Here is a 22,569-nt window from a genome sequence, read left to right on the forward strand (position 1 = left end):
GGTTTGATTGTGAATGTTGCTAGAAAGGGAAGAAATGGGTATTTAGGTAACAAATTTGTTCTTTGGTTTTCTTTGTTGATTGAGCTAAAAACAACACCTTCCGACAACCAAAAGGCAGTAGCTGTAGAAAGGAATGAAGAACATAGTATTTTTTTAAGACCAAGGGTTTTAAACATTTGCTTTAATTTAATTAGGGTTTTAGCTCGATGGAACATCATAGAAGGAAGTCAAGCTGAAAAAAATAAATAAAAGACCCGTGCAAATTCAGTTTAGAAGTACATATGCTGGAAAAAAAATTCAGTAACGCATTGAACTTCAAAATCAGTTTAGTTTGGTTCTTGTAAACTTTGCTATTTGGTTATGGCTAAATGTTTTTAAGTTTGTACTTTGAGCTATGAATATATGCTTGTTGTGATAGTGGTATATAAAATCATTAATATAGTTGATTTAATGTTCGTGTTATAGACTTTTATGAATATTTTTGTTGTTGTAATATGGTGGAATGTTTTTGTTTTTATGGATTTTTATAAATACGGTGAAATGGTTTTGTTATGTGCTTTTAAAGAATCACACACAAGAGTTGTTTGATAGAGTTCATTGGAAAGGCTCAAATGGCACCTCCTATGTTTCAGGTACAAAATGAAGGACCAGATAATGCAGAGTTTAGGTGCACTCTGTTCGTAGGTGGGAAGGCTTTCACTCTCCGAGAGACTTTTTGCCGTTTAAAAGATTTGGAGCATCAGACTTCTAAACTTGTTTTAGAGAGTACTAGACAGCTAAATATCCCCTACAGCCCAGCTCATTCATACTCGTAAATCCTTGAAAGATGAAAAAAGTGATGAAATGAAAAAAAAAAGCATATGAATCCTTTTTCTTCACGTTTGAATGATTAAATGACATAAGAAGAAAAGCCTTATGTAAAAGGATACAAGTGTCAAGTTTCATTACAAAATAGGATGCCAATTTTAAGTGGAAATGGAATGGAAAAGATATTTGATCTCTTCTGTCATTGTCATGTTTTAAGTACTTGTAAATATGAATACTAGTTTTAAGTGGCAAATACAAAAAAAAAAATGAATTTCATGTTTTTGTAGAGGGAATTTCATGTTATTTGTTTAAAGGTTTATTTGCTTTCAGATTATTTTATCTTCTCACACATTTATGTAATTCAAGGAAGACCCTTTTAGCAAACAGTAAAGTTGATATCTTGTAACTTAAGAGGTCATAATGAGTTCAAATCTTGAAAACAATTTCTCTTCTTATGTTATGGTGGCAAGACTTTCTGACTTCACTAAGTGATTGCTACCTTCATACACCGAATCTAGTGGAGATTAATATAACTTATTATTGTGGATGTATTTGTTGTTTGGACATTGAGCATTAGTATGCTAATAATATCTATACCAGTAACAAAATACTTGATGCAAAATTAGAAATCTGAGAGAGAAAATTGAGAATTCTCTGATTGAAAATTAGCTAGTTAGATTACAAACTTATACAGCCACTAACTAATGAAACGAATTGCTAACTACAGATAACTAACTAACAAAAAGTTTACTCGATAACTTGTCATGGAAGTAAGCTTCCTTTTGTACAAAATTTATGCCAACAGTTCAGAGAATTTGGATCCATGCATCAACGCTTCCTTCGTGCAGAAACTTTCCATTCATGTAGTTTGCATCTGAATTCCTGTCCCAATAGATCCTCAATTAATATCATAGTTGGTTGAGTCATGAATAAGATCACTTTTATAAATGTTGTGCATAAACTCTGTATACATTAAAATTAATATGAATATCTATAAATGACAAATAAGAAATCCAAACGATAGATATAAATTAATCAGAGCCTCGGGAGAAAGCGATTTGACAAAGAAAAAAGGTGAACGAAATGGAGTATAATAATACAAAATGTTTGCTACTTACCAATGTAGTAACCAAAGAGAATATCACCAATTCCAACAGAGAAAGCAAGGCTGAAGATTCTTCCATGACAGAACATTTTTGAAAGCATACATTAAATCCTCTTGTATGCCTATGGCTTTGACATGTTCTTTTCCTAAAGTAGACACAATAGTAAATACAGAAGAATCAGTTTTTAAGAAGAAAACAAAAGATTAGTACATGTTCGGATAGTCATGAGGCTAAGAAACAGATAAATACAAAAGATTGAAATAAATAAAAAGAATTAACTTTCTCAAGCTTAAAGAACAAACTCAAGAACGAAACATAATCTCGGCCACAATCTATACTTTTTCAATATACATGCTACTATCATAAAAAGTTAAAACATAGGAAGTCTGAAACAAAGAATGATATGAATAATAAAATCCAACAAAACAATAACCGTACCTTTTACTAGGGTTGAACAAAGATAGCACCGACAAATCTAAATGACACCTACCAAACCCAAAATTACAATGCTTCAAAACGGGGTTTACTGCTCCTGCTATTACTTCCAAATGGCACCAAGAAATCTCCTATGCATATGGGACCCATACAGTGGGAGAACGGTTTCTCCCGTGAGTGGAAAGCATAATATATGCATACACATATGAAGTTGCATTTGAGTGCTCTAAAACCAATCTGCAGAGTAAATTCCTCCTCTTTATCCGTAGAACATTCTGATGTTTTTTACTACAATGCATTGAATGTGAGCTATTTTTGGCCAATCCTCACCTGTTTTCTCTTTACACCGTTTCTCTAACTTATTGCAACTGTAAATACTCAAATGTTTCAGAGCAGTAAGGCATTGAATGCTCATGGGAAGGCACGTCAGCTTTGGACACTGAGAAATATTTAATTCTTGAAGCAAACTTAGGTTTCCTAACCAGTCAGGTATGGATGCAAGATTTGGAAGATCACACAATGTCAGCGATTGAAGGGAAGTCATATGTTGTAAACTCTCATGCAAAACTTCTATTTCTGAACAACTTTGGATCACCAATTCCTCAAGACAAGTGAGGTATTGAAAACTTTCAGATTGGTTGAACTTTTGGTACTTCACAATACTCAATCTCTTAAGAGAGTGCAGCCCTTGTAATACTTCATCTGTCAATGACTTGAGATTTTCACATTCAGTAATACGTATTTCTTGGACAGCACTAAGGTTAATGATTTCAGTTGGGAAGCTTTCAAGTGTGGAAAGACTATAAATTTCAATTTTTTTTAGGGAATTGAGGTTTCTTAGCATCCCATCTGGAAAGCAAGTTAGTGCTTCATTGCCACTGAACATAAGGGATTCAAGATTAACGTGTTTTTGAATTGAACTTAGTAAACCCGTGTTGCATTTTCCGCTTATACGCATATCAATGAGAGATGGAAGGAAAGGCAAGCCCAACAATTTAGGACATTCAGCAATTTGAAATTGAGAAAGGTGTGGGAGCATGTTTTCTCTATCATCCCTTGATAAAATTATCAGGTTTGGCAGCTTCACTAGAACCAGTTTTTCAAGACATATAAAACCTCCTGCAATTCCATCATTGCATGACTCCTCGTCTAAGTATTTTACATGACTCATGTTAGATACTGTTAGACTCTTTAGGGATGGTAGTTTCCCCAAATGCGGAAGGTGTAAACAACTTTTGCAATGCACAAGTTGTAAACTAGTTAAATATTTCAGAGTAGGACTAGACATCCATTCTGGGAAAAAGGAACCGGTATATCCTCTAACACCCAGACTTCGAAGTTGCTGAGTTTGAGGTTGAAGCACTTCAAGAATCTCCTCAACATTTTCCTGTAATTGTGATTCTTCATTTCTATCCCATGACAATTCCAACTTGTCCACGTACTTGCTTGACATATTAGCTTCTGCGGCATCCATTACACTTTTAACTCTCTCCAAGTTCTCAATGTGAAGGTCTCCTTGAAGGTTCATCTGTCCTAATTCTGCTAAAAGAAACCCTTTTTTCTTGCCAACTACGTATTGTGTTAAAGTTTTCAAGGATGCCAACATCCTTACATGTTGGGGCAAGCTTGATAGTGAAATGCAGCCTCTCAAATATAGACGTTGTAGAGCTTTCAAGTGTACCAGACTATTAGGCAACTTTTGGAGATTTTGACAATAGTCTAGCTTTAAAATCTGCAAATTCCACAACGTACATAAGGATTCTGGAAGAGTTTTGAAATTTCCCCAAGAAAGATTCAAGTACCTTAGATATTTTAAACGACCAATTGAAGACGACAACTTTTCTTTTCTTTCGAAGTCAAGCACTCGTAAAGAATAACATCTCAATACATGGGGTGAAAGTTGGTCATCATAATTTATACATGTCTTTAACGATTCAACATTATGTAACCTGATTGAGCAAACATTCCGAAAAAAGTCCCTCCTACAAATTGAGAGATGGCGGATTTTTTCAGACATACTAGGTATGCCACTATCATTTGTAATGTGACAGACCTCTTCTGTGATAGATTGAGCAAGATCATGAACAAGATCATGCATCGTGAAATATACAATTTGTCCAAAATCATCTGTCTGAGTATCTTGAAAAAATGATCTACAATATAATTCATTCCATGCTTCATTACCAATATCTTCTGCTTCCAACATTCCATTGGATGGAATAAATCCATTAGCCATCCAAAGCTCAATTACAAACTGTTTGCTTATAATTTCATCCTTGGGAAATAGTGCACAAAAGGCAAAACATTGTCTCAATTTTACCGGCAAATTCAAGTAACTTAATCTCAACGCAGGCATGACAGAATTCTCACCTTGTAAATTCCATAGCTTACTTTCCTTGACATAGCGCCATTCCTTTTCTTCTCGTTTAAACCGCAATAAACTTCCCAGTGCTTTTGCTGCGAGAGGGACTCCCCTACACTTTTTTACTATCTCTTTCCCTATGACTGCAAGATCTGACCGTTCAGCCTCAGTTGGTCCAAATGCTCGTTGTTTAAACAATTCCCAACAATCAGTCTCAGATAGCATTGATATATCATGAAAGGGCATTGTTCCCATGATTGCTGCAACCTTTGAAAGACGAGTGGTTACTAAAATCGAAGCACCCTTGCCTCCACAAGCCAATACAAATCTCAATCTCTGCCAATTCTCTTGGTCGTCGTCCCACACATCATCCAACACCAGCAAATATCTTTTTCTTTGCAGCAAATTTAAAAGTTTTCTTTGCAGCGGCTCTAGCTCTAAATCCTCACAAGCATGACCAGATGTAGATTCTATGATGGCTTTTGTCATTCTCTTCAAACTGAAATCTTCTGAAACGCATACCCAAATTCTTAGCTCAAAGTAGTTGACTACCTTCTCATGATTGAACACAATTTGGGCAAGTGTTGTTTTCCCAAGTCCACCTAAACCGACAATTGGATAAACTGATAAATCCTCAAAACTAGAAGCATCATCAACCAAAAAGTCTACAATTTTACTCTTATCTTCATCTCTTCCATAAACTTGAGGTTGAGTAATAATTGAGGTGGTTTGTCGCCAGTCAAGGACTTCACATCTCCTTTCTCTGACTATCTCAGTCAAATGAAACTTACTCCTTTCTTCAGCTATTCCATCCAATCTCTCCCTTATCCTCTTAATTTTCTTAGCAATTTTGTAACGGAAAGCAACATTCTTAGGATTTAAAGAGGATAAGCAAGAGCTTTGTACCTTTTGTGATGGTCCATATTTGAATCCTTTGTACTCCGGTTCTAGTGCTTTGGTGGCACATTCGTCCAAGATGTCATCGAGGACGTGAGCAGCATCTTTGAGCTTAAGCAGCCAATCCTTGATAGCTCTGTTTGAGAATTGCTTCTCCTCAGCATCTTCAAGTGTAGCCTTGATTGTAGTTAGCAAGCTGGAAAGACTTTTCAATTCACGATCGACACCTAGAAATAGGCCAAGCTCCTTCTGAATGAGTGTGCTCAAATTATCAAGGACAACTTCAATGACAGCCTCAGCCATGATTCAAGTGAATTTCAGCTCACAGAATGTAAATGGAAAAGAGTTTGTTTTGTTGAGAAATTAATATCAGAAACAAAGACTAACAAAGTGTAAGTGGTAGGAGATGTTATGGTTTGAGTCTGTGAAGTCAACAGGTGACCCACACTGATTAATGTATCTTTGAAATTTTGCACAAAGTTGTTTAGGTCTCTATCTACTTTTCATTGTTATTTGATTGAAATTTCTTGGAAACGACTACAAGGAATTTTCATGTTAGAAAATTATAATAAGGTTGAAACTTCACTTATATAACAATCTTGAATTTTCTTTCAAATTATTTGAATCAAGAATGTGTTGGTTGATTTCCTTCCACAAAAATTTCATATTAATTACCAAAATAAAGTAATATCTCTATAACATAACACTAATAATATAATGAGCAAGTTAATTGAAATTAAGACAAAAGAAAGAAATAATGTTGAGTAGATGATTCATACCCACATAGGAAAGAGTTTAATTTGTATGCATCAATGTAAAATTATTTTACACATGCATCCAATCATACGTTGCCACATCATTTAATGAATATAACCAGTCATATGTTTTCAAACACATTACAAGATGTGGCAACAAATGATTGTATGCATGCGTAAAATAATTTTACGCCGTCAATGCATATAAATAAAATTCCACAGGAAAACAAAGTCAGCAGTTCCATATTTTGCTGTACGAAAATAGGGTGAATTATTTGCTTGTGTTGGTGAGTGAGCGAGTATGGAAGAAGGAGCATGGTTGTTTTAGAAGCAAGGAATGATTCTTTCGAGTCTTAAATTCACAATCATTCATTACAGTATCACTTGTATTTATGTCAGTATATAAGCTATTTAGTTGTGTTGGTGAGTGCGCTGTGAAGGAATAATTTTACTTGCGTTTATTACTGGGTTGAAAAACAAATATTTCTGGGTATAAAAAATGTCTGTCAATGTTTTATCAAAAACTATAATGTGTGTCAATGTCAAACAATTTTTCAAGCCATAAAAATTAGAAAAATGTTATCACATTCTCATGCACAAATTTTACATTAAGACTCGCACAAATTTTATATTAAAATTGGAACGCCCTTTGAGTTATGGTTAATGAGTATCATATATATTTGAACACTTAGAAAACTCAGTAAACTCAATGTTTATATATCAACGGTGATACTGATAGACAAAGGAGCATTAGGAGGGAACAGGTCTGGGTTTAACAAGTCGGTTTTGTTTGATTTTTCGGGGGAAAATAAATCTTAAATCCAATACAGTATCACAAGTACGTATGTTATTACATAAGCTCCAATACAACAGGACCTAAACTTGATTCCACAGTTTTTAAAAGTATAAGACCAACTTTTACTCTTTTTAATAACACGCCCTCTACAGGATTTATACAGAGTATATGATACAGATTGAGAATAGGCTGCATAGTCTCTCCATTGCCACCACCCTAGCATGCTATCTTTCTCACTACACCACCCTATTATTGACTCTAAGATAACAAAAATGAAGCTGAAATGTTAGTATAAGATATCTATGAGGAAGCAGCTAAGAGACTACGTATCTTGATTCATCATTTCATCATTATCTATGAAACGCTCAAGCAGCTCCTTCTCTTGCAAAACCAAACAGTCTTCAACCTTACCAAGCCATTCATACCGATTTTTTGCTATATAATCGGACACAGAAGCCCTTATTGGAGTTGGAATCACCGACAGACAGTTGAGAGCAGAGTAAGGTAATGGCAAGTATGACAGTACGCGCAATGCAACTGCATAACAATAATGTCACAGTGAGATTAACACAAATGACACACAATGATGCTGCATAACAATAATGTCGCAATGAGATTGACAACAGAGTAGTGACAGTAATTAACATACACGCTCATCTGTTACATAAAATGAACGATCTAAATATTTAAAATTTGTCCGAAAGGACGGCATTGGCAAGTTCACTAAATTTAGATTCAGAGCTCATTCATCATCATACGAAATTGTACAATGCGGACTACAACAGAAAATTTACACATTCTATGAAACAGATACAAATTTTGAAACATTTATAGTTATTAATATTCGGAGGTTTTTATAAAAAGAGGAAGAAAGAATAAATACTTTGCATTAAGAATATGGTTTGACACGGTTGATGATTGTAAAATGCTATCATTATCTAAACTAGAACTAAACTCATAATTCTAATAAAATATGGAAACACAATCATCAATAATAACTAAGAAATGTGGAAACTATTCATGAAACACTCTAAAATAATACCAAGATATTTTCATACTGTTTAACACTTGGCCTCCCTTTCTACTCAATTGTGAAACACTTCTACCTTGGTCAATTCAACACAGTAACAAATTTATGATTGCTAGATCTACAAACTATTGAACACAAAATCTTAGAAAAATCATTCTCAAGTTGCAATATATTTAAAGGATTTAATGTTAAAACTGTTCGCAGTAAATAAAATAGTTCAAAGAAAGACAAAAGAACATAACGGCTGTTGAAGTAAATTAAGTGAGTGTATTCTAACCAGTAGATCTCTACGAGAATACACTTAAGCCTTGAATGAATAAAAAGCGATGTAGGACATCCTCTCGTTCAAGACCGGATGCAACAGAATTTGATCTTCATGTAATAAAAAACATTAGGCTAATGATCAAAATTGTATTCTACAATGAAATGTAATATAACAATTGGAACAAATCTATGACAATGCACAAGATAGTTGAATGGGGTATATTGACAATGACATGGTAAACAGAACATGTTAACTCAGTCTCGCACCACATTTTACTTTTTTTCCCTGGGGGGTTGGGGGAACTACTGGATAGTCACAGTCGGTGACTGACCAGCGATTACGCCTAAAAAACCTTATTTTGAATAATTTAAAGATCAAGTTACTTTCTCGTAAAATGCCAATTGAAAATAGTATAACATTGAAAACACCATCTATAACAGCCCTACTTTCTCCGAATATATTTCATTCAACATTATAGAAGTTGCCACATTCCCACAGCTAAATCGATTCTCAAGAAATTACATAAATTTTACCCTAGTCTCTAACAATATATATACATAAAATTGAAAATAACTTAATGGATACTGATGATCGAATGCTAACTGTTCAGAATACAAATACTCATAGGATCACTAGATAAGGAACAGCATTAGCTCCAATGCCTCTCTTACTTAAGTGCTAATATCAAGCATGAACATTAACGACTTTTTTATGCCAACTAGTACCCACTAGGATTATTTTAAAGAGTCCCACATCGGACAAAAGATGACCTCACAAGCTGGTTTTTGGGTTGTGTTAGGCCCAACCACGAATAGATTAATCATCTGAGAAATTTCGCAAGAAGTTGTTGAGGTCTCTATGTACTTTTTGTTTGTTTTATGGAAATAGCTAAAAGAAAATGACAGGCAAAGAAAAGAAACAAAGTTGAAGCTTCACTGAAATAACAAGCTTGAACTTATGGTAGATATCGTCACTTTCTTTCTAATTATTTCAATATATTTCCACAAAAAATTTCAAATTTCAAAAGTATAGTACCATCTCAACATAAGAATATAATCAGCAAAGTACTTTAAATAATTTAAATTATGACAAGTGAAAGCAAAAATATTGAGAGATGATACATACCCATGTAAGCAAATAAAAGGCGATATAATGCTACAATTGGCGCTGGGATTGAAGCAAACACAGTTGTGTATTTTCCGGGGTTGAACAAACAAGTGACACAGATCCAAGAAGTGAAATAAAACCCAAAATTTGTATCCCTTCAGTTTTGCAAGCGCAAATCTGAACACCAAGCCTGTGAAAACAAAAACACAGGAATGACACTTCAATGCCACCAACATTCAACAAAATGAAAAATACCCAAATATAAATGACATCCACCAAACCCAAAATTTGTAATGCTTCAAAATAGGGTTTACCACCATAATATATACTTCAAAATTATTTCTCTATATATATATCAATTTTCAAAGACCAAAACATAATATATTGATAGACACATGCACTTACATTTGAGGGATCTAAACCCACCAATCTACAGAATAAGATCTTCCTCCTCTTCCGCAGAACATTCCTATGTTTTGTATTACAATATGTTGCACATGAGCTATTTTTGGCCAATCCTCACCTGTGTTCTCTTTACATCGTTCCCCTAACTCACTGCAACCATAAATTTCCAAACTTTTAAGACCAGTAAGGCATTGAATGCTCGTCGGAAGACACGTCAGCTTTGGACACTGAGAAATACATAATTCTTGAAGTAAACTTAGGTTTCCTAACCAGTCAGGTAGGGATGCTAGGTTTGGAAGATAACTCAATGTCAACGATTGAAGGGAAGTCATATGTTGTAAAGCCAGGTGTAAACCTTCTATTCCTGAGCACAATTCTATGCTTAATTTTTTAAGAGTGTGCAATCCTTGTAATACTTCATCTGCCAATGACTTCAGGTTATCACATTTTGTGATATATATTTCTTGGATGGTGCTAATGTTAAGGATTTCGGATGGGAATTGCTCAAGTTTGCAAAGCCAAAAAATGTCAAATGTTTTTAGAGAAATCAGGTTTCTTAGCATCCCATCTGGAAAGCAAGTTAGCTCTTCATTGTATTGGAACATAAGGGATTCAAGAGTAACTTGTTTATGAATTGAACTTAGTAAATCCGTGTTGCATTTTCCTCGTATACACATATCAATGAGAGAGGGAAGACAAGGCAAGCCCAACAATTCAGGACATTCAGTAATTTGAAATTTAGAAAGGTTTGGGAGTATGCTTTCTCTATCATCCCTTGATAAGGCTATCAGGTTTGGCAGCTTCTCTAGAACCAGATATTCTAGACGTATGAAACCTCCTGCAACTCCATTATCGCACGACTCCTCGTCTATGTATTTTACAAGACTCATACTAGATATTGTTAGACTCTTTAGAGATGGTAGTTTCCCCAAATGTGGAAGGTGTAAACAACTTTTGCAATGCACGAGTTGTAAAGTATTTAAATGTTTTAGAGAAGGGCTAGACATCCATAGTGGGAAACAGGAACCGGTATATCCTAAAACATCCAGACTTTGAAGTTGTTGAGTTTGAGGTTGAAGAACTTCAAGAATCTCCTCAACATTTTCCTGTAATTGTGACTCTTCATTTACCTCCCATCGCAATTGCAACTTGTCCACACACTTGCTTGACATATTAGCTTCCTTGGCATTCATTACACTTTTAACTCTCTCCAAGTGCTTAATGTGAAGTGCTCCTTGAAGGTTCATCTGTCCTAATTCTGCTAAAAGAAACCCTTTTTTCTTGCCAACTACTTACAGTGTTAAAGTTTTCAAGGATGCCAACATCCTTACATGCGGGGGCAAGCTTGATAGTGAATAGCAGCCTCTCAAATATAGATGTTGTAGAGATTTCAAGTGTACCAGACTATTAGGGAACTTTTGTAGTTCTTGACAATAATCTAACTTTAAAATCTGCAAATTCCACAACGTACATAAGGATTCTGGAAGAGTTTTGAAACCTCCATAAGAAAGATTCAAGTACCTTAGATATTTTAAACGACCAATTGAAGACGGCAACTTTTCTTTTCTCTTGAATTCAAGCACTCGTAAAGAATAACATCTGAATACATGGGGTGAGAGTTGGTCATCATAATATATACATGTCTTTAACGATTCAACGTTATGTAACCTGATTGAACCAACTTTCCCAAAAGAGTCCCACATGCAAATTGAGAGATGACGAACTCTTTCAGACATACTTGGTACGCCACTATCATTTGTGATGTGACAGATCTCTTCAGCGATAGATTGAGCAAGATTGTTGTGAATTCGACGAAAAATCACACCAATAACAACTTGATGTGTGGAGCAAGGGATAATTAAGCAACCAAAATCAAAGCGTATGGAATAATAAAATACGAGCCAAAAGTAGAAAAACAACTGTGAGAAGAACAAAAGAAGAAGAAGAACACAAAGGAATTTGTTGACCCAGTTCGGTCCAATCTGACCTAGTCTGGGGGAGAGAGCAGCCCTCCGATCCACTATTTAATGAGTAACGTTACAAAGAGAAATCAATGGGTTACAAGAATAGTCTTCCGCCTAATTCTACCCAAAGTCCCAATCTCTTCCCGTAACCAAGAGACTCCAATCCTAATAGTGTTTCTCTCTATCTCAATCTCTCCCAAAGTTTGCTTTGATACAAGGTCTATATTTATAGTAAAAGTCCTGCTTAAAATCTATAACAAATCTGCCTAAAATTTGTAACAAATCTGTAACAAAAACTGTAACAAATCTGCTCCCAAAAATATGTTTTATTTTTATCCGCCAGCGCACCATCGTGCCACGATGCGACCCCATCGTGCCACGATTTTTCCAGTGCCTTGCCCAAAAAACTAAAACCTCCATCGTGCCGCGAAGCCCAGCTGTCGTGCCACGATTGTGCAGAAACCTGATTTTAAGTTAACTCTCACAATTCTCCACCTTGACTTCAAATCAGTGATGATGCCGATCATCAACCTCCTTGCTGCTCAAACCCTTGCTTCCCACTACTCCAAGTAGCTCCACAAGTTTACACCATCAACCTCTTCAGCCATCGGAATGTCTTCCGCCTTCTCGAAGATGCTTGTAGTCCAACTACGCTAGGAATTTCAGGTAGTTCTACAAGACTTATACCATAACCTCTTCAATACGAGACATCTCCCGCTTTCCTTGAAGATCTACTTGTACCCAATCACCCTTGGCTTTTAGAGTAATCCACAAGTATACACCTCAACCCCTTCAGCCCTCGGAATGTCTTCCGCCTTCTCGAAGGTCCTTGCAGTCCAACTACACTAGGAGTTTTAGGTAGTCCCACAAGCATTCACCATACCGTCTTCAGCGCAGAACATCTCCCGCTTCCTTGAAGATCACCTTGCATCCAATCACTCTTGGCTTTTAGAGTAATTTCACAAGCCGTGCTACACATTCTCCAACTTCATGAAGAAATCCCCTTGCTCACCATAGAGCATAGCACCCAAGGTCTTCATAGTCGTACCATTACCGGTGTGTTCAACTCCACCTCACGCTGAGCGTACTCTACCTCAACTAGCAAATGCGTACATCCCACTATGTCTTCAACCTTGAAACTCCACCTCAACAGGTAGATCATGAGTATTCTTACCACCGCCTCTCCAGGCTGATGTTGAGTGTTTAACGTCTCTCCAGACGACCACCGCTCCACTAGGCATCAATCCCAAGGTGAGACACATCACCTTCTTCTTCCTCCAAACAACACCACACCATCAAAGCACCCGCATCCTCATAACCCTCAGAGACAATTTGTGCGGAATTACCATTAATCTCCGGACAATCCTTCTTGAAGTGACCCATCTTATGACAGTTAAAGCATTCAAACCTTGACTTGTTTCCACTCTTTCTCCGGTTACCTCTACCTCCACCATTCCCTCTTGTGACACTTAGGCCATCACCGTATTCATGAGTCAAGTCCTTGGACTTGGTCAACTCCTTGGTTCTCAAAGCCGCTTGAACTTCTTCCAAGGTAACAGTGCCTTCCTTGCCATAGAGCATGGTATCTTTGAACGATTCAAAAGATTTCGGTAGAGCACACAACAAGAGTATAGCTTTATCCTCGTCCTCAAGTTGCACCTCAATATTCTCCAAGTCATCTAGGATTTTGTTGAACTCCGTAAGTTGCTCCATGATGGCCTTTGACTCTACCATCCTGAATGAGTAGAGTTGTTGCTTTAGGAATTGCCGATGAGCCAAAGACTTTGTCATATACAAAGATTCCAACTTTGCCCATATCGATGCCGCGGTTGCTTCCTTTGCTACTTCTCTCAAAACTTTATCCCCGAGGCACAAGACAACGGCACTCCGGGCCTTGTCCACCATCTCGGTCTTCTCCGCTTGTGACATGGTGACCGGTAACGAACCTTCACCCTTCAAAGCTTTCTCACACTTCTGCTGTATTAACACCGCTTCCATCTTTACCTTCCATAACCCGAAATCGTTATCTCCGGTAAACTTCTCGATATCCCACTTTGAACCCATGGTACTTAATTATCCTTCGACCCTTTGCCCCACGGTGGGCGCCAATTGTTGTGAATTCGACGAAAAATCACACCAATAACAACTTGATGTGTGGAGCAAGGGATAATTAAGCAACCAAAATCAAAGCGTATGGAATAATAAAATACGAGCCAAAAGTAGAAAAACAACTGTGAGAAGAACAAAAGAAGAAGAAGAACACAAAGGAATTTGTTGACCCAGTTCGGTCCAATCTGACCTAGTCCGGGGGAGAGAGCAGCCCTCCGATCCACTATTTAATGAGTAACGTTACAAAGAGAAATCAATGGGTTACAAGAATAGTCTTCCGCCTAATTCTACCCAAAGTCCCAATCTCTTCCCGTAACCAAGAGACTCCAATCCTAATAGTGTTTCTCTCTATCTCAATCTCTCCCAAAGTTTGCTTTGATACAAGGTCTATATTTATAGTAAAAGTCCTGCTTAAAATCTATAACAAATCTGCCTAAAATTTGTAACAAATCTGTAACAAAAACTGTAACAAATCTGCTCCCAAAAATATGTTTTATTTTTATCCGCCAGCGCACCATCGTGCCACGATGCGACCCCATCGTGCCACGATTTTTCCAGTGCCTTGCCCAAAAAACTAAAACCTCCATCGTGCCGCGAAGCCCAGCTGTCGTGCCACGATTGTGCAGAAACCTGATTTTAAGTTAACTCTCACAAAGATCATGAACAAGATCATGCATCTTGAAAGATACAATTTTTCCAAATTCATTTGTCTTGGTATCTTGGAAAAATGATCTACAATATAATTCATTCCACACCTCATTGCCGATATCTTGTGCTTCCAGTATTTCATTGGATGAAATAAATCCATTAGCCATCCAAAGCTCAATCAAAAACTGCTTACTTATAATTTGATCCTTGGAAAAAAGTGCACAAAAGGCAAAGCACTGCCTCAATTTTACCGGCAAATTCAAGTAACTTAACCTCAAGGAAGACATGACTGAATTCTCACCTTGTAAACTCCATAGATTGCTTTCCTTGACATAGCGCCATTCCTTTTCTTCTCGTTTAAAACGTAAGAAACTTCCTAGTGCTTTTGCCGCAAGAGGAACTCCCCCACACTTTTTTACTATCTCCTTCCCTATGACCACAAGATCGGGCCGTTCATCCTCATTTGGTCCAAATGCTCGCTGCTTAATCAATTCCCAGCAATCTGTGTCAGATAGCATTGATAAATCATGAGAGGGCATTGTTCCCATGATTGCTGCAACCTTTGGAAGACGAGTGGTTACCAAAACCGAAGCACCCTTGCCTCCGCAAGCCAATACAGATTTCAATCTCTGCCAATTCTCTTGTCCATCATCCCATACATCATCCAACACCAGCAAATATCTTTTTCTTCGTAGCAAATCCAACAGTTTTCTTTGCAACGGCTCTAGATCTAAATCCTCACAAGCATGGCCAGATGCAGCTTCTATGATGCCTTTTGTCATTCTCTTCAAACTGAAATCTTCTGAAACACATACCCAAATTCTTAGCTCAAAGTGTTTGACTACCTTCTCATGATTGAACACAACTTGGGCAAGTGTTGTTTTCCCAAGTCCACCAAGACCTACTACTGGATAGACTGATAAATCCTCACAAGTATACGCATCATCAACCAAAAAGTCTACAATTTGATCCTTATCTTCATTTCTTCCAAAAACTTGAGGTTGAGTGATATTTGAGGTGGTTTGTCGCCAGTCAAGAACCCCGCTTCTTCTCTCTCTCACTATCTCAGTCAAATGAAACTTACTCCTTTCTTCAGCTATTTCATCCAATCTCTCTCTTATTCTTTTCATTTTCTTAGCAAGTTTGTAACGGAAAGCAACATGCTTAGGATGAAAAGAAGATACGAAAAAGCTTTGTACCGTATGCGAAGGTTTACCCTTGGATCCTTTGTACTCCATCTCCAATGCTTGAGTGGCACACTCATCCAAGATGTCGTCGAGGACATAAGCAGCATCTTTAAGCTTAAGCAGCCAATCCTTGATAGCTTTGTAAGTGAACTGTTTCTCCTCAGCATCTTCAAGAGTAGCCTTGATTGTAGTGAGCAAGCTTGAAAGACTTTTGAAGTCTTTCTCGAAACCAAGAAATAGGCCAATCTCCTTCTGAACGAGTGAGCTCAAATTGTCAAGGACAACTTCAAGCACAGCTTCAGCCATCTTCTAAGTTCCAAATCACAAATTGAAGGTACAGGTTTGTTTGTATGATTGAGTATGGTAATAACAAGCAAGAAGATTAACAATAATTAAGGATTGGTATATGATAGCAAAATTTTACGTCAAGTCAACAAGGGTCCCGCCACTAATAATGTTCTTTGAAGTTTCTGCATTTTCTTCTTTATGGAAATTTCTTGAAAACAACCAGATACAAAGGATAGGTGAAAAAATTAAAACACTTCAATGAAATATTTGTACCGTAAGGCGTTACTATATTTACATTTTAATAAAGTAACCCTATAATCCCGTAAAATAAAAAAAGTAACCTGTAATTTAAGCTAGTAGAGTAGTTTTTTAATACTGGAAATTTGCTTCTTTTTTTTTTGTGAAAAAATTATGGGAATTAGTTTATTAGTGAAGTAGTTATACTCATCGATCAACTTCACCTCAAACTAAATTTTTCTTTTAACTTTGATAGGTCTCACCCTTATTGTACGTTTCAATAATTGGTCTCTCTGACAAAAATCCAAAAGCCACAGAAATTTTTAAATGGTGTGATGTTCATATATACACCACATGACATGTGTTTACTTAGATTTCTATTGCTCAATTAAGAAAAAGCAAGCGCCAAAGAATAATTCTAAAAAAAGTTAAAAGCAGTTATATAACTTTTAAGTTGTGTCTAAAAAACCAATTTTTACAAGATAACAAACTGAAAACATGACAAGGTAATATTGACTATTTAATTTTGTATCCTTGGTGAAAAATCAATTAATTTTCACATGATACAATATGTGTATGTACACTATTTTAGAGTAACGACAAATGCATAGTATAAAAAAATGTAAAAGGCAGAGTGATTTTTTCATACCAAAACAATTCTATAAAAAATACCATGAGAGAATGTGTACTGATTTTGTAATTTTAACTTTTAAGTGACTATTTTCAGACATTTTTCAAGAGCCTAAACATTTCTTTTAATCAAAATGACATTCATATTTCAAGCATCACAATTTTACATTGCAGCTCTCGTTTTACACTTCGCCTTTCTTTAGGAGATGCATAATGTTCTCTTTCGAAATTACAAGCAGAAGTATTAAATGAAATGTAAGATGTATGAATAATATTTCAACTTGTGGACAATAAAGCGTCTAGAAAGCCTATAAGTAAGATGAATGACGAATCTACACTCTGCACTGCTATTCATATGATTCTCAAGAATGGCATTCCAAAATTATACTAAAAGAAATAGTGAGTGATGTTAGGTGAAGCATACTACTACTTGTGGAGGCTCTTCCGTTGGACGGAAAAAGAAAGCTGGAATGTTAGTGTAAATCATGGTTGACCTTGAAATCTCGATTCATCATTTCATCCCTATCTATGAAACGCTCAAGCAGTTCCTTCTCTTGCAAAACCAAACAGTCTTCAGCCTTTCCAAACCATTCATACCGATTTTTTGCTATATAATCATACACAGCATCCCTTATTGGAGTTGGAATCACCCACAGACAGCTTATAGCAGAGTAAGGTAATGGCAAGTATGACAGTACGCGCAATGCAGCTGCATAATAATTTATCATACTTAGATTCACACAAAATGACAAAGAAAACAGCAAAGTAGAGAATATAATAACATGTTAATCTGTTACATATGTTGACCTATATATTTAAAATTTGTCCTAAAGGATACCCTTTGTCACGTTCACTAAATTTAAACTCACTTCAGATTTACCTTTAATGATCTAAATATTTATAATTTATCTCAAAGGATGCCTTTGGCAAATTCACATTACATTTAGATTGAAAGCTCATTCATCATCATACACTATAGCAGAATATAAAATCCAAAGAAAATTAACACAGTTGACCAACAAAATCAAGTTGAAAGGTCAGAGTTCATATAATTATTTGAAGATGAGAAGCATCATCAATGTATGATATATTACTTTGGACAATAGATTGTGAACTAATTTTTCAATCTAGATTGGTTATTTACGAAATAATGAGAAAGAAGAATGATAAAGGAACTCATTTTCTCTTCATCCAAACTGCCAACCATCCCTTTTTCTCCTCTTTTTCACCTCTCTCCGTTGCATTTCCTCTCATCAACCAAACAGAGTGTATATCGATTCTTAATTCTTATATCTGATGTAGGGATCTCATCTTCTCCATATTGGATTGAAATAACTTAGTCCCTTTTCTTTTTTCCCCCAATCAAAAGATAACATCTCAGTCAAACAAAATTCTTACTCTTTAAAACTAACACTCTCTTGTTATATTATTTACTGATGTTCTAGGGAGGAGAAGAAAGAGGAAAATTGATTTCAATCCCTACAGACCTCACCAGCAGTGTGTGCCTCAAGCACACTAGGCCACCCTTTATAGGCATTAGTGAATAATTATCGACATGGTCAATTCAACATAGTAACAAGTTCATGATTGCGAGATTGAGTTATTAAAATTCAGAGGGTTTTAAAACACTAGATAGAAATAATCAATAGTTTGCATTATAAATATGATTTGGCATGATTTATGATTATAAAACACCAAACACTAACTTTTATCTAAACTAGAACTAAACTCATAACGCTAATAAAATAGGGAAAAGCAATCATGATAATAACTAAGAAATATGGAAACCATTCAAAAAGTACTAGATAATACTATAATACTAAATATTATAAGATTTTTCATACAGTTTAACACTAGAACACACTTTCAACCAAATAGTGAAACATTTTTTACTTGGTCAATTCAACAGAGTAACACATTCATGATTGCTAGATTGAGTTAGTAATATTAAGTATCCGTGTACAGAGCAAATCTTAGAATGGTCCTTCCGATGTTACTATATAGTTGCTGGATTGAGTGTTAAAATTGTATGCACACAAAAGCATACCTAAATCAAAGTTATTTAAGAGAGAAGAACATAACATTGTTGAAGTAAATTAAATAAGTGAGGGAATTCTAACCAGTAGATCCCTGAGAGAACACATTCAAGCCTTCAACGAATAAAAAGCGACGTAGGACATCCTCTCGTTTGAGACCAGATGCTCTCAAATAGGGCTCAGCAGCATTAGACTGAACGCAGCAGAATTTGATCTTCCTATCCTTGTCGGCTCTGACTACCCGTTTCACTCCTGCCAATACAGAATTGTCAAAAATGTAATACAAAACATGAGGCCAATGATTAGTACTCTACCATGAAGTCACAAACAAATGAGGACAAACCTGCAACAGTGCATAAGAATAAGATAATAGAATTTAGAATATTGACAGGGTGAACAGAATAAGTCAGGACGTATGAGAGCTCAGTCTCAAGCCTCGATTTATTTATTCTTTTCCCAATTTTTTTCCGTTGCCTGGCAACTTCAGGAAAGTCATTGACAAGCACTAAGCGTACAAAGCCATACTCTGAAAGCATAATTCAAAGACCAAGCTAATGTCTCGTAAAGTGGAAATTAAAAATGACATAGCAATGAAAACACAATGTATAAAACAACTCGTTTCTCCGATTCTATCTTATTAAACTTAATATAAGCTGCTTCCTTGCCACAGCTAAACCCATCATCACGAAATGATAACAATTATACTCTAACGTCTGACACTATAAACTGAAAATAGCTTATTCAATGTTGACTATTGGATGCTAACAGTTCATAATACAAGGATAACCAACTAAGGAACATCACTAGCTCTGTAACTTGGGCTGTTCAAATTGCCCAACATTATGAATACCAATTCAAAATAAAAAACACATTCTTCAACTCCTAATAGCATTTTTGTGCAAGCGGTTGATTTATCAATTCAGCGGCAAAAACCCACGTTTGAGGAGAAGCTACCTTTTGAAGCTTCTTTAAATCACGTTAAAAATTGCCTCGGGACGTGGAAAAGGTGTTTTGGCCGTGAATCCAAACACACCATAAGTTACGAAGATTCTCTGCCATTTGCCAGTCCTAACTGCAATTGCAATTGCAGACGCAGTTACACTATGATTCTTCAAATCACGTTTTTTTCTGGATAAATACAGCTGATGTGGAGCAAATATGGACACAAAGTGATTGTAAACAAATCTCTAAGAGTTCAATATTGCGGCTTTTTTTTAAAATTAAATCATTGTGCCAAGACATGAACGACGTGTGTCGCACACTGGGACAAGCATAATGCCAATCTGTCGAAGCAAAGGAAAAAAAGATTTTTTTGGGACACTAGTCTGACACATGTTGTGCAGGTGTCGGATACTGGGACACGCTTTAAGCGAGAGGTGTCTTCACTGCAGAGATTAACAGCGTCTACGTGTGAGTTAGTGTCAGTGATTCATAGCGCTCACCAATATTTCAACACATTGTACAAACTATAATCTTACCTTACCCTAATTATGACATTCCTAAAAAAATAAAAAGGAACCCTTTTTTATATATAAAATTATAGACAGAACCAGCAATAAGCAAAAATGAAACACCATTCTCAATCTTAGTTCATAGAATTTAACTCTAACGTCTTTAGCTCAAACCAATTTACTGAGCTACTCAACTCCCTTAGTGGCAGTGATTCATAGCTTTCACCAATATATGCCAACACATTGGAAAAGCTACAATCTTACTCTAAAACCCTAATTTGGGCATATATAAAATTTTAGACAGAATAAACAAAGAAGCAAAAAGAAAACACCATTCTCATTCTCAGTTCATAGTAACAATACAGAACAGAACAGAGAATGAGAATAGTAAAGGAAATACCTTGGTGACAGAGATGACAAACGCCGTCGTAAAGTACAACTCTAGGTTGAAGCAAACTAGGAGTGGAAGTAACAACCTTTTCAACGGAAGAATCAGAAGCGTCGGCGACGGCAGCGACGGAAGTGGAAGCAACAACTTTCGCAACGGAAGTAACAGAAGGGTCGGAGACGGCGGCGCCGGAAGTGGACGACAGCGTACGGAGGAATGAAAGTGATGAAGATCTGATTGTTGACGTGTCGGTCAAGCTTCTAGCGAGGGTTCTCGAAATCATATTCATCTTCTTGATTTGTGTTGAGGGGGTGTGTTTGCAAATTGCAAGTTTGCAAAAAATAAGCGCTAAATGGTTCGGTGTTTCTTTTCCTACACTCCACTAACCTTGAAATCTTGTTGGTAAAATGTTTTTAACTTGTTTTTACACGTTTGGTTTATTTTAGAGTTTATGTAAATCAGTTTATACAAATAAATATATATTAATGTATTATTTATAAACTTGTTAAGATAATTTTTGAAAAAATAACTTATTTTTATTAATAAGATCTTATGAATTAACATAAAAGCTTATTTATTTGCATAAGTTCTTTTTTATAAACTCAAAATAAGTTGAATCCAAGTAGATCCGTTCTCACTTTTTTTACAAGATGAAGGTGTTTTGCAACAATCAGATTTAAGGACACCAGAAAAATTATGATGCGCAAAAAGAAATGACAATTTTCTCTCACGTTACTCTCTTTTCACACTCCTTATTAAATTCTAAAAATATTCTCGCTTTAATTATACAATTGGACTCCTTTTGAGGGATTTTTCAGATTATATAATTAGAAATATGCTTATATATAGACAATAATCAGATTTCCCTTTTAATTTCAACGGTTGTAAATTTTCTCTTAAAAACAATCAAAATAACAAAGTAAAAAATGATAAAGTTTGTCAAATAAAATTAAAAATGTATTAAAATACCACCAAAAATTATAAATAATCAAATAAATTTAATGCAATTTTTTTACGAAAATATGAAAATGAGTCTAAATAATAGAATTTTGAATTTTGAGGGGCCAAATCCTGTGAAAAGTTGAGTTTACCCCTTATTTTTTTTCTTCTTATTTTCAGGCCAAGTTTTGGAACAGTAACATGATGTTGGATTAATTTCTTAAATCATTAAACAAAATTATAGATTTTTTTTGTGGAATTGTCGTGGAGCTGCGAGTGTTGTTGCTTTTTACGGTTTGTGTGAATAATATATATGGATAGTGTCAAGCTAGATATTTTCATTCATATGGAGACGGGGTTGATCCTAAAAAAACTAGAAAACTCAATGTTCAAGTTGAAATCAATGATGTTCGATTCATTCATATTAAGTATCTTTGGGATTAGGCCAAATTGGAATTTCACAGTAGTATTAACAGGAGATTTTAATGATATTGTGTCTAGTGAAGAGAAGAAATGCCAGGTTAGTGTCTCAACTAAGTGTGATATTTTTATTGACAATATCAACACTTGCGACATATGGGTTGTGTTGGGAGCAGTTAGTGCTGATTTTACATGGTTAGGACCTCTTTTTAATGGAAGATATCGTATTTTTGAGCGACTAGATCGCGCACTATGCAATGATTACTGGAGACTGGGTTTCGCTGATGCAATGGTTAGAGAGTTCTGT

General features: G+C 35.7%; 3 protein-coding genes across 5 annotated transcripts; all 3 read right to left on the minus strand.

Moving 5' to 3' along the window:
* Window positions 1–1,436: 1,436 nt before the first annotated feature.
* LOC11415706 (putative disease resistance protein RGA3) lies at window positions 1,437–5,948 on the minus strand. Of its 2 annotated transcripts, none has more exons than XM_024783942.2 (3): window positions 2,352–5,948; window positions 1,926–2,058; window positions 1,437–1,689 (listed from the first exon to the last, which is right to left on the minus strand). In XM_024783942.2, the coding sequence occupies exon 1, from the start codon at window positions 5,908–5,910 to the stop codon at window positions 2,608–2,610; it is 3,303 nt and encodes a 1,100-aa protein (XP_024639710.1). In that variant the 5' UTR covers window positions 5,911–5,948; the 3' UTR covers window positions 1,437–1,689; window positions 1,926–2,058; window positions 2,352–2,607. The 2 variants fall into 2 exon arrangements, with proteins under 2 accessions (XP_024639710.1, XP_024639711.1); XM_024783943.2 differs by having other exon boundaries at window positions 1,437–1,770.
* Window positions 5,949–7,150: 1,202 nt separating this feature from the next.
* Window positions 7,151–16,390, minus strand: LOC11426452 (putative disease resistance protein RGA3). The gene is made up of 4 exons (XM_024783483.2): window positions 14,695–16,390; window positions 9,966–11,761; window positions 9,579–9,750; window positions 7,151–7,695 (listed from the first exon to the last, which is right to left on the minus strand). Exons 1-2 carry the CDS (start codon window positions 16,177–16,179, stop codon window positions 11,258–11,260), a joined length of 1,989 nt encoding a protein of 662 aa, XP_024639251.2. The 5' UTR covers window positions 16,180–16,390; the 3' UTR covers window positions 7,151–7,695; window positions 9,579–9,750; window positions 9,966–11,257.
* Window positions 16,391–17,147: 757 nt separating this feature from the next.
* Window positions 17,148–21,328, minus strand: LOC11412151 (uncharacterized protein YuxK). Of its 2 annotated transcripts, none has more exons than XM_003613278.4 (3): window positions 20,916–21,328; window positions 19,149–19,316; window positions 17,148–17,737 (listed from the first exon to the last, which is right to left on the minus strand). In XM_003613278.4, the coding sequence occupies exons 1-3, from the start codon at window positions 21,190–21,192 to the stop codon at window positions 17,502–17,504; spliced, it is 681 nt and encodes a 226-aa protein (XP_003613326.1). In that variant the 5' UTR covers window positions 21,193–21,328; the 3' UTR covers window positions 17,148–17,501. The 2 variants fall into 2 exon arrangements, with proteins under 2 accessions (XP_003613326.1, XP_039690829.1); XM_039834895.1 differs by lacking the exon at window positions 20,916–21,328 and adding an exon at window positions 19,408–20,909.
* Window positions 21,329–22,569: the final 1,241 nt, after the last annotated feature.

Source organism: Medicago truncatula, chromosome 5 (assembly GCF_003473485.1).
Source record: "Medicago truncatula cultivar Jemalong A17 chromosome 5, MtrunA17r5.0-ANR, whole genome shotgun sequence".
Taxonomy (NCBI): Eukaryota; Viridiplantae; Streptophyta; class Magnoliopsida; order Fabales; family Fabaceae; genus Medicago; species Medicago truncatula.

Bases quoted from the DNA above. Each gene is read 5' to 3' on its own strand.
- LOC11426452 (XM_024783483.2), bottom strand. From the start codon at position 16,179: ATGGCTGAAGCTGTGCTTGAAGTTGTCCTTGACAATTTGAGCTCACTC. The intron at 11,762-14,694 runs CTTTGTGAGAGT...ATTCACAACAAT, and splicing joins TGCATGATCTTGTTCATGAT to CTTGCTCAATCTATCGCTGA.
- LOC11412151 (XM_003613278.4), bottom strand. From the start codon at position 21,192: ATGAATATGATTTCGAGAACCCTCGCTAGAAGCTTGACCGACACGTCA. The intron at 19,317-20,915 runs GTATTTCCTTTA...CTGTATTGGCAG, and splicing joins TTGTCATCTCTGTCACCAAG to GAGTGAAACGGGTAGTCAGA. The intron at 17,738-19,148 runs GTTAGAATTCCC...ATTATTATGCAG, and splicing joins GTTCTCTCAGGGATCTACTG to CTGCATTGCGCGTACTGTCA.
- LOC11415706 (XM_024783942.2), bottom strand. From the start codon at position 5,910: ATGGCTGAGGCTGTCATTGAAGTTGTCCTTGATAATTTGAGCACACTC.